This window comes from Ranitomeya imitator, chromosome 1 (genome assembly GCF_032444005.1).
Source record: "Ranitomeya imitator isolate aRanImi1 chromosome 1, aRanImi1.pri, whole genome shotgun sequence".
Taxonomy (NCBI): Eukaryota; Metazoa; Chordata; class Amphibia; order Anura; family Dendrobatidae; genus Ranitomeya; species Ranitomeya imitator.
In genome coordinates this window covers 746,377,812-746,398,012 of record NC_091282.1, presented here as the reverse complement: position 1 = coordinate 746,398,012, position 20,201 = coordinate 746,377,812, and the positions used below count along the sequence as shown (strand labels likewise).

Genomic DNA, 20,201 nt, shown 5'->3' with positions numbered 1-20,201 from the left:
CTGACTGTTCCATTCCCTACTCCTCCACCATGGGATCAAAATTTAGTATTGAACGCTTTGACAGAAAGCCCCTTTGAGCTGTAAAGGTACCGTCACACTAGACGATATCGCTAGCGATCCGTGACGTTGCAGCGTCCTTGCTAGCGATATCGTCCAGTGTGACAGGCAGCAGCGATCAGGCCCCTGCTGTGCTGTCGCTGGTCGGGGAAGAAAGTCCAGAACTTTATTTCGTCGCTGGACTCCCCGCAGACATCGCAGAATCTGCGTGCGTGACACTGATTCAGCGATGTCTTCACTGGTAACCAGGGTAAACATCGGGTAACTAAGCGCAGGGCCGCGCTTAGTAACCCGATGTTTACCCTGGTTACCATCCTGAAAGTAAAAAAAAAACAAACACTACATACTTACCTACAGCTGTCTGTCCTCCAGCGCTGTGCTCTGCACTCCTCCTGTACTGGCTGTGAGCGTCGGTCAGCCGGAAAGCAGAGCCGGCTGTAGGTAAGTATGTAGTGTTTGTTTTTTTTACTTTTAGGATGGTAACCAGGGTAAACATCGGGTTACTAAGCGCGGCCCTGCACTTAGTTACCCGATGTTTACCCTGGTTACCGGCATCGTTGGTCGCTGGAGAGCGGTCTGTGTGACAGCTCTCCAGCGACCAAACAGCGACGCTGCAGCGATCCGGATCGTTGTCGGTATCGCTGCAGCGTCGCTAAGTGTGACGGTACCTTTAAATACAACATCAGATAAAGTACTAACATTAGAAACAACTTTGTTAGTCGCACTTACATCGGCCCGTAGGGTTGGGGATTTGCACGCTCTGTCAGCTGACCCCCCTTACACGAAAATTATGGACGATAGAGTTGTATTAAAATTAGATCCAGCATATCTCCCCAAAGTGGTATCGAGATTCCATAGGGCTCAGGATATAACCCTACCCTCTTTCTGTCCCAATCCTAGTAACAAGAAAGAGGAGAGACTCCATTGCCTAGATGTCAGGAGATGTATCCTACAGTATTTAGAAATGACAAAATCCTGGAGGAGACAGAGGACTTTATTTGTTTTGTTCCAGGGGTCAAGGAAGGGCCTTAAAGCCTCAAAACAAACTATCACTAGATGGATGAGAGAGGCCATTATTCTAGCATATAGTAGTGCAGGCAGGGTTGTTCCACAGGGTCTGAAAGCCCACTCCATGAGGGCCATGGCGACGTCGTGGGCAAAGAGAGCAGATGCTACCATCGACCAAATCTGTAAGGCGGCCACTTGGTCCTCTCCGTCTACGTTTTTTAAACATTATAGGCTAGACCTATCTGCTACCTCTGATCTCACATTTGGGAGAAGAGTGTTACAAGCAGTGATCCCTCCCTAAAGAGAATACAAATCTCTGTAACTCTCTCGTGGTGCCGTCATGTATGATGGAAAAACACGGGTATTACATACCTGGTAATGTGTTTTTTCATGACATGACGGCACCCATATATTACCACCCTTTTGATCACATCATTAGTTGGGTGCATTATTTGTATTATACACTTCCCTCGGGTGTCGGTGAATAGAACTGTATAGCATGTATTATTTGTGTACACTAAATGGCGGAGTTCCTCTCGTACTCTGTAAAGCAACTGATGTGGAGAGAGGAGCCGCCCATTTTATCTTGAAGGTTTCCTGTCCTTGAAGGGCGGATCCCCTCTCTTGTGGTGCCGTCATGTCTCATGAAAAAACACATTACCAGGTATGTAATACCCGTGTTTCACACCCACACACAGTGGAGGAAATAAGTATTTGATACCTTGCTGATTTTGTAAGTTTGACCACTGAACAATATCTAAAAAGTATCGTTTCTCCTTGCGGAGATCGACATGCTAAGCATGCCGAGATGAGGAGACTTAAAGCCGCAATGCTTCTCTGGGAAATATGCTACTTATGCAAATTGTCTCTTCAGAGAGGAAGAGAACTAGAACTCTAATGCCACCTATTACAAGTTAGCAATCCTACAAGTCAATGTTGACCCTTTAACGAGCCTTGTCACATGACTTGGAATAATAGCCGACCAAAAATCTCAATTTGCAGACACTGTGTTTCGGGGTACTGCCCCTCATCAGTGCAAAGCGGAGATCTAATTTGGCTGTGTGAGAGGCGTCCGACCATTATCCAAGAAGTATCGTTTCTCTTTGTGGAGATTGACATGTTTTTCACCGACCAAGACAAGAACAGTCTATAATTTTAAAGGTATGTTAAATTTAACATTGAGAGAATATCAAAAGTAAAATCCAGAAAATCACATTGTATAAATTATATAAATGTATTTGCGCTTTGCAGTGAGCAATAAGTATTTGATCCCCTACCAACCATTAGGAGTTCTGGCTCCTACAGACCAGTTAGACGTTCCTAATCAACTTGTTACCTGCATTAAATATGGCTATCTTACATGGTCACCTTTTTATAAAGACTCCTGTCCACAGACTCAATTAATCAGTCAGACTCTAACCTCTACAACATGGGTAAGACCAAAGAGCTTTCTAATGATGTCAGGGACAAGATCATAGACCTGCACAAAGCTGGAATGGGCTACAAAACCATAAGTAAGATGCTGGGTGAGAAGGAAACAACTATTAGTGCAATAGTAATAGAATGGAAGAAATACAAAATGACTGTCAATCAACATAGATCTGGGGCACCATGCAAAATCTCACTTCGTGGGGTATCCTTGATCATAAGAAAGGTGAGACTAAAGCTACTCGGGGGGAACTTGTTAATGATCTGAAGGCAGCTGGGAACACAGTCGCAAAGAAAACCATTGGTAACACATTACGCTGTAAAGGTTTAAAATCCTACAGTGTCCACAAGGTCCCCCTGCTCAAGAAGGCACATGAGCAGGCCTGTCTCAAGTTTGCCAATGAACACTTGGATGATTCTGTGAGTGATTGGGAGAAGATGCTGTGGTCAGATGAGACAAAAATTGAGGTCTTTGGCATTAACTCAACTCGCCATGTTTGGAAGGAGAGAAATGCTGCCTATATCCCAAAGAACACCGTCCCCACTGTCAAGCATGGAGGTGGAAACATTGTTTTGAGTGTGTTTCTCTGCTAAGGACACAGGACTGCTTCACCGCATTAATAAGAGAATGGATGGAGCCATGAACCGTAAAATCCTGAGTGACAACCTCCTTCCCTCCGCCAGGACATTAAAAATGGGTCTTTGCCGGGTCTTCAAGCAAGACAATGACCCAAAACATACAGCCAAGGCAACAAAGGAGTGGCTCAAAAAGAAGCACATTTAGGTCATGGAGTGGCCTAGCCAGTTCCAGACCTAAATCCCATAGAAAACTTATGGAGGAAGTTGAAGCTTCGAGATGACAAGCAACCGCCTCAAAATCTTGATTAAGAGATGATCTACAAGGAGAAGTGGACCAAAATTCCTTATGACATATGCGCAAACCTCATCATCAACTGCGAGAAACGTCTGTCTGCTGTGCTTGCCAACAAGGGTTTTGCCACCAAGTATTAAGTCTTGTTTGCCAAAGGATCAAATACTTATTCCTCACTGCAAAATGCAAATACATGTTATATAATTTATACAATGTGATTTTTCTGGATTTTATTTTTGATATTCTGTGTCTCAATGTTAAAATTAATCTACTCTTAAAATTATAAAATTATAGACTCTTCAGGTCTTTATCAGTGGGCAAAACTTACAAGATCAGCAAGGGATCAAATACTTATTCCAACCACTTCGTTTGTGTATGTATGTGTATGTGTGTGTATATATATATATATGTATGTATGTATGTATATATATGTATATATATGTGTATATATGTATGTATATATATGTATATATACATACATACATACATACATACATAAGCGTATAAAAAAAAAAAGAATAAATGGAACACTAAAACAGCAGAATATAACTCCAAGTAAGTCAAACGTCTCTGAAATCAAACTGTCCACTTAAGAAGCAACACTGTTTGACAATCGATTTCACATGCTGTTGTGCAAATGGAATAGACAACAGATGGAAATTATTGGGAATTATCAAGACACACTCAAAGGAGTGGTTCTGATTTTTGGGTCACTTTTGAATGTTGGTTGTGCTTTCACACTCGTAGTAGCATGAGACGGACTATACAACCCACACAAGTGGCTCAGGTAGTGCAGCTCATCCAAGATGGCACATCTATGCGAGCTGTGGCAAGAAGGTTTGCTGTGTCTGTCAGCGTAGTGTCCAAAGGCTGGAGGCGCTACCAGGAGACAGGCCAGGAGACGTGGAGGGGGCTTTAGGAGGGCAACAACCCAGCAGCAAGGCTGCTACCTCAGCCTTTGTGCAAGGAGGAACAGGAGGAGCACTGCCAGAGCCCTGCAAAATGACCTCCAGCAGGCCACAAATGTGCATGTGTCTGCACAAACGGTTAGATACAGACTACATGAGGATGGTCTGAGTGCCCGACGTCCACAGATGGGGGTTGTGCACACAGCCCAAAAGCGTGCAGGTCACTTGGCATTTGCCACGGAACACCAGGATTGGCAAATTCGCCACTGGGCGCCCTGTGCTCTTCACAGATGAAAGCAGATTCACACTGAGCACATGTGACAGAGGTGACAGTTGCCGTGGAGAGCGATCTGCTGCCTGCAACATCCTTCAGCATGACCAATTTGGCAGTTGGTCAGTTATGGTCTGTGGTGGCATTTCTTTGGAGGGCCGCACAGCCCTCCATGTGCTCGCCAGAGGTAGCCTGATTGCCATTAGGTACCAAGATGAGATCCTCAGACCCCTTGTGACACCATATGCTGGTGCGATTGGCCCCGGATTCCTCCTAATGCAGGACAATGCCAGACCTCATGTGGCTGGAGTGTCAGCAGTTCCTGCAAGATGAAGGCATTGAAGCTATGGACTGGCCCGCCCATTCCCCAGACGTGAATCCGATTGATCAGATCTGGGACATCATGTCTCGCACTATCCACCAACATCACATTGCACCACAGACTGTCCAGGAGTTGGCAGATGCTTTAGTCCAGGTCTGGGAGGAGATCCCTCAGGAGACCATCCACCGCCTCACCAGGAGCATGCCCCAGGCATTGTAGGGACGTCATACAGGCACGTTGAGGCCACACACACTACTGAGCATCATTTCCTTGTCTTGGGGCATTTCCACTGAAGTTGGATTAGCCTGTAACTTCATTTTCCACTATGATTTTGAGCATCATTCCAACTCCAGACCTCCGTGGGATATTAGTTGTGATTTACGTTGATAATTTTTAGGTTTTATTGTTCTCAACACATTCCACTATGTAATGAATAAAGATTTACAACTGGAATATTTCATTCTCTGATTTCTAGGATGTGGGATTTCAGTGTTCCCTTTATTTTTTTGAGCAGTGTATGTATGAGTGTGTTATATAACTACACACACACGCTCCATCACTTGAAGCTGACAGAATGGCTCATTAAAACAATCTCGGAGTAAAAAAGTTATGATGCATCCTGTTACAATGAAGACAAGTATGAGTAGGTGTAGAAAACCACAAACATTTATTTAAAAGAAAATTAAAAATTCCACACTTTAATTCTCATCCTTGTCTTCATTGTGACAGCTTCCACTACAAAGTTTTTTTTTTTTTGTTTGTGCCTCGCAAAAGCATTGCCATAGGTCAATCATCCCTCGGCTTGATTGGATCCAGAAATGTACCAGCACTGTAAATGGCACTGGTTAGCTGGTGGGGTGGCTGTTATGGATTTTTATTTTTTTTTTCTTTGGGGGGGGGGGGGAGACGGGGGAGTTTGAAGAACATTAACTTCTAAGACGTACTCCTTTTTTTCCCATTTTAGAATCAACATAGAAAATATTTACTCTGAAACAAGTAGCAATCTGAAAAGATTAAACGATCTGCAGAATAAGCTCTCCAGGTCCTCCAACGACGTAAGAGAACAATACGAAAAGTGTGTTCAGGTCTGTATTTAGCGTAAAGTCCTATATATCCTCAGACTTATTGTACAGTATCTCCTGATCTAATATTTTAAGTTTAGGAATCTTGTACGTTAGTTTGTGTCCTTTTATATACGTGGCAAAGTTATTGGGGCCGGTGCTGTGTGCAAGGGGCGAGATGCCAACATGCCACTCTACCTTGGTTAGGGGATATAGACACTGGGCAAATTAAACCTTTGTCCTAAATGGGGAAAAAAAACTGGCAATAACTAAACTTTCTTCAACTTTATTTTACTTCCTTTCTTTAAATCTTATCAACATTGGGTTTGGATGGCCTTGGGTTAATTGGGATTAACGTTCCATATTTTGCTATCACCTCTTCATAAGCTTTCTCCAATTTTGAGAGAAGCACTCTCATTAATATTGGTATTGGCTACACCTGTGTGACTGTGCTCAGCTGCTTTATGGCCGCATCAACGTTCGGCTCAACTTTCAGGTTGTTCGTGCTTACTCGCCTCCAAAAACACACACAATTGATTCTAAAAGCCTGTCAGACTGCGCCTACCCAACAAACTTTCTGCCGTTTTAGTAATGTACAGAGAGACAAATTATGCAAACGTCTAATGATGCAATATTTTTAATGAAAAACAATTGCTAAGATTCTTAGGTCAAAATACATGCATATAGTGAGAAAAACTAATTGGCCATGATGATGGGGATGTCCAGGACTCTAACATTGATGGCATATCCTTAAGATAATGACAGTATAATTCTGAGTTTCTGTAAAGCGGTGGATACAACTTAAAGGGAACCTGACAGCAGGATTGGGCACAGTAACCTACAGACAGTGTCAGGTCTGTGCCTACTGAATATGATGATACCTGTTAATGAAATCTGTCTTGTGGTTGTTGTTTAATCTTTATTTTTAGTTAATGATATTCTTGTGCTCAGCCGACTGTGGGGGTCTTATGTGGTGCTCTGGTTAGGTATTCATAATGTAGCCTGCTGACAGGTCACTGGTCCCTTACTGATCTACCCTGAGTTTGCATAATAAATAACTGTACATTGCTAAGAAGAAAAAAAACCTTCTGCAGGCAGGTGCTGGCCATGGCATCTGCACTGCAGCATAATTGCATGTTTAGTGTGTAGTTACCACATGTGATTGAGCTTTTCCTGAAGTGTAACAAAAAAAACAATTTTAAAATGGTGCCCACCACCCCTGCACAGTAGCAGCTATCTGTGTAAAGCTGCCATTGTGCATGCACTGGTGGCGCCATCTTGCTAGATAAGAAAACCATTCCTCCTCTGAGATGGCGCTGCCTGCGCGGTAGCAGCTTTAGGCATACATAGCTGAGATCTGATTGCTGCTATTGTGCCACTGCGCAGGCGTGGCGGGGGCCATTTTACTTTTTTTTTTGTTATACTTCTCAGGAAAAGCTCAACCACATGTAGTAACCACACAGTAAGCATGCAATTTATGCTGCAGAGCAGATGCCACGGCTAGCACCTGCCTGCAGAAGGGTTTTTTTTTTCTTCTTCAGTATGTACAGATATTCATTATGCAAACTAGAGGGCAGGTCAGTGAGGGAGCAGTGACCTGTCAGCAGCCTGCATTATGAATACCAGAGCTCCACATGATGACCCCCACAGGCTGCATCCGAGCATGAGAATCTCCTTAACTAAAAACTGAAAATAAAGATTAAACAACAACCACAAGACGGATTTCATCAACCCAAGGTATCATTTTAGTCAGTATAACAGTGCCGACCTGACAGTGTGTGTAGGTTACAGTGCATAATCCTGCTGACAGGTTCCCTTTTAAGTTCATGTTTTCAATGGGATTTAAAAGGTAATTTCCATTTCACAATTGCACACTACTGGATCGTAAATGTGTTGGCCTACCACATACACATGGTGGTTATAGGTGCCTAAACTTAGCCTGAAGTCGTCACTTTACAGCCAGAGAGCCTGAAGTCACGTTATCCATGACCTGCAAACTGTTAACGAAATTCCAACATCAAAGGAAAATGTTTAGTAGTAATAATTTGTATCTCTTGACATATTTTTAGGACTCACTCCATGCACTTAAAGACTTGGAAAAACAGCTGGAAGATATTTCACAGAAGAAAAAAAAACTATCAGATTATTTATGTGAAGAGCTAGCAAAACTTTCACTAGAAGATACTTTTGGAACCATGAAAACATTTAGGGACCACTTTCTGAAAGCCAGGAAGGTTTGTGGCTTCATAATTATATAGAATATAGATAAACTTTTATGTTGGTGAACTCAAGTGGAAGGTGGTCAATGACCAGGGACCAGGGTGAGTATGATGTCACAGCCGCCAGCTTCTGCCGGTGCTCCGCCGCTTTCCTCCCCCTCTCGGCTTATACATGAGTGTATATACGGTACCTTGTTAGTCTAGTTGGTGTATTACGGTACACTACTACTCCCCACTTCCCTGGGAGTTGGAAGGGTACAGACTAAGGGTGGTTTCAGGAGATAAGGCAAGGTACATGGCCCCGGCATCTTCACCATCAGAAGTAATCCGGGGAACAGGGCAAGCCACGGTGCTGACAAGTCGTGAGTGACAACTATCCCAAGAATATTTGCAAAAAATGTGGGGTTTTTTTTTCTTCTGTGACACATTGTAAATCTGGCTTTAACCCCTTAAGCCCCGAGGGTGGTTTGCACATTAATGACCGGGCCAATTTTTACAATTCTGACCACTGTCCCTTTATGAGGTTATAACTCTGGAACGCTTCAACGGATCTTGGCGATTCTGACACTGTTTTCTCGTGACGTATTGTACTTCATGTTAGTGGTAAAATTTATTCAATATAACTTGCGTTTATTTGTGAAAAAAACAGAAACTTGGCCAAAATTTTGAAAATTTTGCAATTTTCCAACTTTGAATTTTTATACCCTTAAATCACAGAGATATGTCATGCAAAATACTTAATAAGTAACATTACCCACATGTCCACTTTACATCAGCACAATTTTGGAACCAAATTTTTTTTTTGTTAGGGAGTTATAAGGGTTAAAAGTTGACCAGCAATTTCTCATTTTTGCAACACCATTTTTTTTAGGGACCACATCTCATTTGAAGTCATTTTGAGGGGTCTATATGATAGAAAATACCCAAGTGTGACACCATTCTAAAAACTGCACCCCTCAAGGTGCTCAAAACCACATTCAAGAAGTTTATTAACCCTTCAGGTGTTTTACAGGAATTTTTGGAATGTTTAAATAAAAATGAACATTTAACTTTTTTTCACACAAAATTTATTTCAGCTCCAATTTGTTTTATTTTACCAAGGGTAACAGGAGAAAATGGACCCCAAAAGTTGTTGTACAATTTGTCCTGAGTACGTTGATACCCCATATATGGGGATAAACCACTGTTTGGGCGCATGGCAGAGCTCGGAAGGAAAGGAGCGCCATTTGACTTTTCAATACAAAATTGACTGGAATTGAGATGGGACGCCATGTTGCGTTTGGAGAGCCCCTGATGTGCCTAAACATTGAAACCACCCAAAAGTGACAACATTTTGGAAAGTAGACCCCCCAAGGAACTTATCTAGATGTGTGGTGAGCACTTTGACCCACCAAGTGCTTCATAGAAGTTTATAATGCAGAGCCGTGAAAATAAAAAAAAATTTTTTTTTCACAAAAATGATTTTTTAGCCCCCCGTTATGTATTTTCACAAGGGTAACAGGATAAATTGGACCCCAAAAGTTGTTGTCCAATTTGTCCTGTGTACGCTGATACCCCATATGTGGGGGGGAAGCACTGTTTGGGCGCATGGCAGAGCTCGGAAGGGAAGGAGCGCCATTTGGAATACAGACTTAGATGGATTGGTCTGCAGGCATCACGTTGCATTTGCAGAGCCCCTGATGTACCCAAACAGTAAAAACCCCCCACAAATGACCGCATATTGGAAACTAGACCCCCCAAGAAACCTATCTGTTGTGAATTCTGTGGCTGAGTTCACTTCTGTGGTCACAAGTGGTATTGCAGTCTCTGGGCTTCCTCCCTCAGGTGTTTTGGTGAGCTCGTTGGCTGCCTTGCTATTTAGCTCCACCTGAGTCTGTCTTCCTTGCTCCTTGTCAATGTTCCAGTGTTGGATCTGAGCTACTGCATCTTTCCTTGGGCCTGCTGCTCTGCTAGATAAGTGCTTCTAGTTTGTTTTCTGTTTTTTCTGTCCAGCTTGCTATTCACTTTTGCTGGAAGCTCTGAGAAGCAAAGGGGTGCACCGCCGTGCTGTTAGTTCGGCACGGTGGGTCTTTTTGCCCCTTTGCGTGGTTTTCGTTTTAGGGTTTTTTGTAGACTGCATAGTTCTCTTTGCTATCCTCGCTCTGTCTAGAATATCGGGCCTCACTTTGCTGAATCTATTTCATTCCTACGTTTGTCTTTTCATCTTGCTAACAGTCATTATATGTGGGGGGCTGCCTATTCCTTTGGGGTATTTCTCTGAGGTAAGTCAGGCTTGTATTTCTATCTTCAGGCTAGTCAGCTCCTCAGGCAGTGCCGAGTTGCATAGGTAGTGATAGGCGCAATCCACTGCTGCTTATAGTTGTGTGAGGATAGATCAGGTACTGCAGTCTACAGAGATTCCACGTCTCAGAGCTCGTCCTATTGTTTTTGGTTATTGCCAGATCTCTGTATGTGCGCTGATTACTGCACGCTGTGTTGCCTGATTGCCAGCCATAACAGTACAAGGAGCCCCACCAATGATTCCCAATAGAGGGAAAAAAGAAATCCTGACATCATTTTTTTTTTCTTAGCTCTGTCTTCAGTCTTTTTTTTCCCCTAGACATTAGAGTGCTTCAGGACACAGCTGTGGACATGGATATTCAGGCTCTGTGCTCCTCAATGGATAATCTCGTTGTAAATGTACAAAAGATTCAAGATACTATTGATCAGAAATCGATGCTAGAACCAAGAATTCCGATTCCTGATTTGTTTTTTGGTGACAGAACTAAGTTCCTGAGCTTCAGAAATAATTGTAAGCTATTTTTGGCCTTGAAACCTCATTCTTCTGGTAATCCTATTCAACAGGTTTTGATTATTATTTCTTTTTTGCGCGGCGACCCACAGGACTGGGCGTTTTCTCTTGCACCAGGAGATTCTGCATTGAGTAATGTTGATGCATTTTTCCAGGCGCTGGGATTGCTTTACGATGAGCCTAATTCAGTGGATCAGGCTGAGAAAAATCTGCTGGCTTTATGCCAGGGTCAGGATGATGTAGAAGTATATTGTCAGAAATTTAGGAAGTGGTCAGTACTCACTCTGTGGAATGAATCTGCACTAGCGGCTTTGTTCAGAAAGGGTCTCTCTGAAGCTCTTAAGGATGTAATGGTGGGATTTCCTATGCCTGCTGGTTTGAATGAGTCTATGTCCTTGGCCATTCAGATCGGTCGTCGCTTGCGCGAGCGTAAATCTGTGCACCATCTGGCGGTATTGTCTGAGAGTAAACCTGAGCCTATGCAGTGCGACAGGACTATGACTAAAGTAGAACGGCAAGAACACAGACGTCTGAACAGACTGTGTTTCTATTGTGGTGATTCTACTCATGCTATTTCTAATTGTCCTAAACGCACTAGGCGGTTCGATAGCTCTGCCGTTATTGGTACTGTACAGTCCAAATTCCTTTTGTCCATTACCTTAATGTGCTCTTTGTCATCGTATTCTGTCATGGCGTTTGTGGATTCAGGCGCTGCCCTGAATCTGATGGATTTGGATTATGCTCAACGTTGTGGATTTTTCTTGGAGCCTTTGCGGTGTCCTATTCCGTTGAGAGGAATTGATGCTACACCTTTGGCCAAGAATAAGCCTCAGTACTGGGCCCAGCTGACCATGTGCATGGCTCCTGCACATCAGGAAGTTATTCGCTTTCTGGTACTGCATAATTTGCATGATGTGGTCGTGTTGGGGTTGCCATGGCTACAAACCCATAATCCAGTATTGGATTGGAACTCTATGTCGGTAACCAGCTGGGGTTGTCAGGGAGTACATGGTGATGTTCCATTTTTGTCTATTTCGTCATCCATTCCTTCTGACATCCCAGAGTTCTTGTCGGACTTTCAGGATGTATTTGAAGAGTCCAAGTCTGATGCCCTACCTCCGCATAGGAATTGTGATTGTGCTATCGATTTGATTCCTGGTAGTAAATTCCCTAAGGGTCGTTTATTTAATTTGTCCGTACCTGAACACACCGCTATGCGCAGTTATGTGAAGGAGTCCCTGGAGAAGGGACATATTCGCCCATCGTCGTCACCATTGGGTGCAGGGTTCTTTTTTGTAGCCAAGAAGGATGGTTCGCTAAGACCGTGTATTGATTACCGCCTTCTTAATAAGATCACTGTTAAGTTTCAGTATCCCTTGCCATTGATTTCTGACTTGTTTGCTCGGATTAAGGGGGCTAGTTGGTTTACTAAGATTGATCTTCGTGGTGCGTATAATCTGGTGAGAATCAGGCAGGGAGATGAATGGAAAACGGCATTTAATACGCCCGAGGGTCATTTTGAGTATCTGGTGATGCCGTTCGGACTTGCCAATGCTCCATCTGTTTTTCAGTCTTTTATGCATGACATTTTCCGTGAGTATCTGGATAAATTCTTGATTGTTTACTTGGATGACATTTTGATCTTCTCAGATGATTGGGAGTCTCATGTGAAGCAAGTCAGAATGGTTTTTTTAGGTACTGCGTGCTAATTCCTTGTTCGTGAAGGGATCAAAGTGTCTCTTCGGTGTGCAGAAAGTTTCATTTTTGGGGTTCATCTTTTCCCCTTCTACTATCGAGATGGATCCGGTTAAGGTTCAGGCCATCCAGGATTGGACTCAGCCGACATCTCTAAAAAGTCTGCAGAAATTCCTGGGCTTTGCTAATTTTTATCGTCGCTTCATCTGTAATTTTTCTAGCATTGCCAGACCATTGACCGATTTGACCAAGAAGGGTGCTGATTTGGTTAATTGGTCTTCTGCTGCCGTGGAAGCTTTTCAGGAGTTGAAGCGTCGTTTTTGCTGTGCCCCTGTGTTGTGTCAACCTGATGTTTCTCTTCCGTTCCAGGTCGAGGTTGATGCTTCTGAGATTGGTGCAGGGGCGGTTTTGTCACAGAGAGGTTCTGGTTGCTCAGTGTTCAAACCATGTGCTTTCTTTTCCAGGAAATTTTCTGCTGCTGAGCGTAATTATGATGTGGGCAACCGAGAGTTGCTGGCCATGAAGTGGGCATTCGAGGAGTGGCGTCATTGGCTTGAGGGTGCTAAGCATCGCGTGGTGGTATTGACTGATCATAAGAACCTTACTTATCTTGAGTCTGCCAAGCGCTTGAATCCTAGACAGGCCCGTTGGTCGTTATTTTTTGCTCGTTTTGATTTTGTGATTTCATACCTTCCGGGCTCTAAAAATGTGAAGGCGGATGCTCTGTCTAGGAGTTTTGTGCCCGACTCTCCGGGGTTATCTGAGCCGGCGAGTATCCTCAAGGAAGGAGTCATTGTGTCTGCCATCTCCCCTGATTTGCGGAGAGTGTTGCAGAAATTTCAGGCTAATAAACCTGATCGTTGTCCGGCCGAGAAACTGTTCGTCCCTGATAGGTGGACTAGTAAAGTTATCTCTGAACTTCATTGTTCGGTGCTGGCCGGTCATCCAGGAATCTTTGGTACCAGGGAGTTGGTTGCTAGATCCTTCTGGTGGCCATCTCTGTCACGGGATGTGCGTGCTTTTGTGCAGTCCTGTGGAATTTGTGCTAGGGCTAAGCCCTGCTGTTCACGTGCCAGTGGGTTGCTTTTGCCCTTGCCGGTCCCGAAGAGGCCTTGGACACATATTTCGATGGATTTCATTTCTGACCTTCCCGTTTCTCAAAAAATGTCGGTCATTTGGGTGGTCTGTGATCGCTTTTCTAAAATGGTCCATCTGGTGCCCTTGGTTAAATTGCCTTCCTCCTCTGATTTGGTGCCTTTGTTCTTCCAGCATGTGGTTCGTTTACATGGCATTCCTGAGAATATTGTTTCTGACAGAGGTTCCCAGTTTGTCTCGAGGTTCTGGCGAGCCTTTTGTGGTAGGATGGGCATTGACCTATCTTTCTCCTCGGCCTTCCATCCTCAGACTAATGGCCAGACCGAACGAACCAATCAGACCTTGGAAACATATCTGAGATGTTTTGTTTCCGCTGACCAGGATGATTGGGTGTCATTTTTGCCGTTGGCTGAGTTCGCCCTTAATAATCGGGCCAGCTCGGCTACCTTGGTCTCTCCATTTTTCTGCAATTCTGGGTTCCATCCTCGTTTCTCTTCAGGACAGGTTGAGTCTTCGGACTGTCCTGGTGTGGATTCTGTGGTGGACAGGTTGCAGCAGATCTGGACTCAGGTAGTGGACAATTTGACCTTGTCCCAGGAGAAGGCTCAGCTTTTCGCTAATCGCAGACGCCGTGTGGGGCCCCGACTTCGTGTTGGGGATCTGGTTTGGTTATCTTCTCGTCATATTCCTATGAAGGTTTCCGCTCCTAAATTTAAACCTCGTTTTATTGGTCCGTATAGGATTTCTGAGATTCTCAATCCGGTGTCTTTTCGTCTGACCCTCCCAGACTCCTTTTCCATACATAATGTATTCCATAGGTCGTTGTTGAGGAGATACGTGGCACCTATGGTTCCATCTGTGGAGCCTCCTGCCCCTGTTTTGGTGGAGGGGGAATTGGAGTATATTGTGGAGAAGATTTTGGATTCTCGTGTCTCTAGACGGAAACTCCAGTATCTGGTCAAATGGAAGGGTTATGCTCAGGAAGATAATTCCTGGGTTTTTGCCTCTGATGTCCATGCCCCAGATCTTGTTCGTGCCTTTCATGTGGCTCATCCTGGTCGGCCTGGGGGTTCTGGTGAGGGTTCGGTGACCCCTCCTCAAGGGGGGGGTACTGTTGTGAATTCTGTGGCTGAGTTCACTTCTGTGGTCACAAGTGGTATTGCAGTCTCTGGGCTTCCTCCCTCAGGTGTTTTGGTGAGCTCGTTGGCTGCCTTGCTATTTAGCTCCACCTGAGTCTGTCTTCCTTGCTCCTTGTCAATGTTCCAGTGTTGGATCTGAGCTACTGCATCTTTCCTTGGGCCTGCTGCTCTGCTAGATAAGTGCTTCTAGTTTGTTTTCTGTTTTTTTCTGTCCAGCTTGCTATTAACTTTTGCTGGAAGCTCTGAGAAGCAAAGGGGTGCACCGCCGTGCTGTTAGTTCGGCACGGTGGGTCTTTTTGCCCCTTTGCGTGGTTTTCGTTTTAGGGTTTTTTGTAGACTGCATAGTTCTCTTTGCTATCCTCGCTCTGTCTAGAATATCGGGCCTCACTTTGCTGAATCTATTTCATTCCTACGTTTGTCTTTTCATCTTGCTAACAGTCATTATATGTGGGGGGCTGCCTATTCCTTTGGGGTATTTCTCTGAGGTAAGTCAGGCTTGTATTTCTATCTTCAGGCTAGTCAGCTCCTCAGGCAGTGCCGAGTTGCATAGGTAGTGATAGGCGCAATCCACTGCTGCTTATAGTTGTGTGAGGATAGATCAGGTACTGCAGTCTACAGAGATTCCACGTCTCAGAGCTCGTCCTATTGTTTTTGGTTATTGCCAGATCTCTGTATGTGCGCTGATTACTGCACGCTGTGTTGCCTGATTGCCAGCCATAACACCTATCTAGATGTGTTGTGAGAACTTTGAACCCCCAACTGTTTCACTGCAGTTTACAACGCAGAGCCGCGAAAATAAAAATAATCGTATTTTTCCCACAAAAATGATTTTTAGCCCCCCACATTTTTATTTTCCCAAGGGTAACAGGAGAAATTGGACCCCAAAAGTTGTTGTCCAATTTGTCCTGAGTACGCTGATACCCCATATGTTGGGGTAAACCCCTGTTTGGGCGCACCGGAGAGCTCGGAAGGGAAGGAGCACTGTTTTACTTTTTCAACGCAGAATTGGCTGGAATTGAGATCGGACGCCATGTCGCGTTTGGAGAGCCCCTGATGTGCCTGAACAGTGGAAACTCCCCAATTCTACCTGAAACCCTAACCCTAACACACCCCTAACCCTAATCCCAACGGTAACCCTAACCACACCCCTAACCCTGACACACCCCTAATTCTAATCCCAACCCTAATCCCAACCGTAAATATATTCCAAACCCTAACTTTAGCCCCAACCCTAACTCCAACCCTAACCCTAGCCCCAACCCTAGCCCCAACCCTAGCCCTAACCCTAGCCCTAACCCTAACCCTAGCCCTGATGGGAAAATGGAAATAAATACATTTTTTTAATTTTATTATTTTTCCCTAACTAAGGGGGTGATGAAGGGGGGTCTGATTTACTTTTATAGCGTTTTTTATATCGGATTTTTATGATTGGCAGCCGTCACACACTAAAATACGCTTTTTTTATAGCAAAAAGTTTTTGCGTCTCCACATTTTGAGACCTATAATTTTTTCAATATTTTGGTCCACAGAATCATGTGAGGTCTTGTTTTTTGCGGGACGAGTTGACGTTTTTATTGCTAACATTTTTGGACACGTGACAGGTTTTGATCACTTTTTATTCCGATTTTTGTGAAGCAGAATGACCAAAAACCAGCTATTCATGAATTTCTTTTGGGGGTGGCGTTTATACCGTTCCGCGTTTGGTAAAGTGGATGAAGCAGTTTTATTCGTTGGGTCAGTACGATTACAGCGATACCTCATTTATATCATTTTTTTTATGTTTTGGAGCTTTTATACGATAAAAGCTATTTTATAGAAAAAATAATTATTTTGGCATCGCTTTATTCTCAGGACTATAACTTTTTTTATTTTTTTGCTTATTATGCTTTGTGGCAGCTCGTTTTTTGCGGGACAAGATGACGTTTTCAGCGGTACCATGGTTATTTATATCCGTCTTTTTGATCGCGGGTTATTCCACTTTTTGTTCGGCGGTATGATGATAAAGCGTTGTTTTTTGGCTCGTTTTTTTTTTTTCTTACGATGTTCACTGAAGGGGTTAACTAGTGGGCCAGTTTTATAGGTCGGGTCGTTACGGACGCGGCGATACTAAATATGTGTACATTTATTGTTTTGGTTGTTTTTTTTTCTAGATAAAGAAATGTATTTATGGGAATATTTTTTATTTTATTTATTTATTTAGTAATTTTTATTTTTTTTTTATACATGTGGAAATATTTTTTTTTACTTTGTCCCAGGGGGGGACATCACAGATCGCCGATCTTACAGTTTGCACAGCACTCTGTAAGATCGGCGATCTCACTGACATCGCTGCAGGCTTACAGAGCTGCAGGCAACCCGGAAGTACTCCCTGCAGGACCCGGATGCAGCCCCGCGGCCATTTTGGATCCGGTGACTGCAGGGAGAAGACGCTAGGTACACGGTGAGTACATCACCGTGTACCGATCGTCTCAGGGAAGCACGCAGGGAGCCCCCTCCCTGCGCGATGCTTCCCTGTACCGCCGGCACATCGCGATCATGTTTGATCGCGGTGTGCCAGGGGTTAATGTGCCGGGAGCGGTCCGTGACCGCTCCTGGCACATAGTGCCGGATGTCAGCTGCGATAGTCAGCTGACACCCGGCCGCGATCGGCCGCGCTCCCCCCGTGAGCGCGGCCGATCGCATATGACGTACTATCCCTGCTTTGATGTGGGCTCCGGCGGTGAGCCCATATCAAAGTCGCGACATGTCAGCTGTTTTGTACAGCTGACATGTGTTCGCAATAGCGGCGGGTGAAATCACAATTCACCCACCACTATTAACCTGTTAAATGCCACTGTCAAACGCTGACAGCGGCATTTAACCGGCGTTTCTGGCCGCGCGGCTGGGAATGAGCGCATCGCCGACCCCGTCACATGATCGGGGGTCGGCGATGTGTCAGGACAGTAACCATAGAGGTCCTTGAGACCTCTATGGTTACTGATGCTGGCCTGCTGTGAGCGCCCCCCTGTGGTCGGCGCTCATAGCAAGCCTGCATTACAGCTACATAGCAGCGATCTGATGATCACTGCTATGTAGCAGAGCCAATCGAGTTGTGCCAGCTTCTAGCCTCTCATGGAGGCTATTGAAGCATGTCACAAGTTTAAATTTTTTTTTTTTTTAAATATGAAAAAAAAAAAGTAAATAATTTTAAATCACCCCCTTTTCGCCCCATCCAAAATAAAACAAACCTACACATATTTGGTATCACCGTGTTCAGAATCACCCAATATATGGATAAAAAAAAAGCATTAACCTGATCGCTAAACGGCATAGCGAGAAAAAAAATTCGAAACGCCAGAATTACGTTTTTTGGTCGAAGCAAAATTGCATTAAAATGCAATAACGGGCGATCAAAAGAACGTATCTGCATAAAAGTGGTATCATTAAAAGTGTCAGCTCGGCACGCAAAAAATAAGCCCTCACCCGACCCCAGATCACGAAAAATGGAGACGCTACGGGTATCGGAAAATGGCACTTTTTTTTTTCTTAGCAAAGTTTTTAATTTTTTTTCACCACTTAGATAAAAAATAACCTAGACATGTTAGGTGTCTATGAACTCGTAATGACCTGGAGAATCATAATGGCAGGTCAGTTCTAGCATTTAGTGAAGCTATCAAAAAAGCCAATCAAAACACAAGTGTGGGATTGCACTTTTTTTTGCAATTTCACCGCACTTGGAATTTTTTTCCTGTTTTCTATTACAAGACATGGTAAAACCAACTGTGTTGTTCAATAGTACAACTCGTCCCGCAAAAAATAAGCCCTCACATGACCATATTGACGGAAAAATAAAAAAGTTATGGCTCTGAGAAAGAGGGGAGCGAAAAACGAAAACGCAAAAACGAAAAAGGGCCGCGGCGGGAAGGGGTTAAGCAATTTGTCTACCTCATTGTTTTGTTTTTTTTTCATTTAGGAAAATAAAGATAGAAAAGAGCAGGTGGCAAAGGCAGAAAAAAGAAAAAAGCAACTTGAGGAGGATGAAGCAAAGAGACAGAAGGGAGAGAATGGAAAAATCAGTAAGTTGTAGTACAACAGACCAAGCAACAACTTCCTTCCAAATTTTTCCCTGGAGACATTCTGATTCCTACATGCAATGCTGTAAAATTTTGTTACAGGGGTTGTCTAAGTCCTGGGCATATGTGCTTTTGCGGCAAATTGGCCATTAGAGTAGGGGGGTTGCCATGTTCGGAATTCTGCCCACTTTGTAAGCATGGGTCCTGCTTTGTTGGTGTAATGAACGGCTGTTTATATGTCATTTTCTATGCATTTTAGAGTACAGTGAAGCTCCCTTAATCTGACATCTGATAATTCAGAAAAGTCTGATAAATTGGCCTTTGTTTTTTTATGTAATTTTAGTTTTTGCTTTCTTTTATAAGTAATCACTGAGTGATGAAAAGCAGTTCCCCCGAATTTTATTTGGGGCAATTTTGCTTCTCAGACCCCTAAATATATATATTTTTTTTCTTCTTTTTTATGCATGTGTATATATAAACCAAGCAATGAACATAATGAAATATATACATAATTTTATTTAAAATGTTTTAGGATAAAATTTAAACAAATGACGTAGGGTCAGAGATCCGGATTCCAGTGATGTGTCACTTACTAGGCTGTGTGTTGCTGTTTCAAAAAAATGTGTGTTTTATCCGCAAGATACTGAACACTGGACTTGGTTGCTTGTGCCTCCTAGTCAACTTATTCTGTGTAGCCACGCCCCCACCTCTGATTGGCAGCCTTCTGTCAGTGGTGTGGGCGGGGTTATTCATAATTCAGCTTTTGAGCTCTGCTAGACCAAAAAACAATGATTGCATCAAAATGGCAGCATGCAGACTGGTAAGTGACACATCGCTGAAATCGGGGTCTCTGCTCCTACATTAGGCTGCTTTCAGATTACATGGCAAAAATTTGGTGACAGGTTCCCTTTTAACACTTTTTTCATTTTATTAATTTGAAAAATGAATTCCAAATTAATGACTGTCATTTTATGCAATTTTCATCAAACAAATATTTGAACCAAACTATTACATTTTGTAATTTTATATATATTTTTTTTTGCCTTTTGGTTACAAAGTTCGGAAAGGAACAGTAAAGTTAGAAGAAGGTTGTATCATCGATGCTTTACTGGCCGATATCAAAAAAGGTTTCCAGCTCCGTAAAACTGCAAAAAGCAAATCAGAACCTGAGGATTCTCAAAGGAACTCAAGTAGCGATCTAAATGGTAAAGTTACTACAGGTTTTCCCAAGAACCTTTTTCAGTCTTCTAGGCAAACGCATCTCGAAAGCTTGGCTTTTAAAAA

At 43.5% G+C, this 20,201-nt stretch overlaps 1 protein-coding gene across 2 annotated transcripts in view; it reads left to right on the top strand.

Annotated features, from left to right (window-relative positions):
- INF2 (inverted formin 2) overlaps positions 1 to 20,201 on the top strand; it is a 140,075-nt gene that overhangs the window by 106,505 nt on the left and 13,369 nt on the right. For both annotated transcript variants that reach the window (XM_069734293.1, XM_069734302.1), the window contains exons 17-20: positions 5,830 to 5,950; positions 7,996 to 8,160; positions 18,818 to 18,920; positions 19,976 to 20,122. In XM_069734293.1, the coding sequence (XP_069590394.1) occupies positions 5,830 to 5,950; positions 7,996 to 8,160; positions 18,818 to 18,920; positions 19,976 to 20,122 (536 nt within the window). The remainder of the gene's footprint in view (positions 1 to 5,829; positions 5,951 to 7,995; positions 8,161 to 18,817; positions 18,921 to 19,975; positions 20,123 to 20,201) is intronic.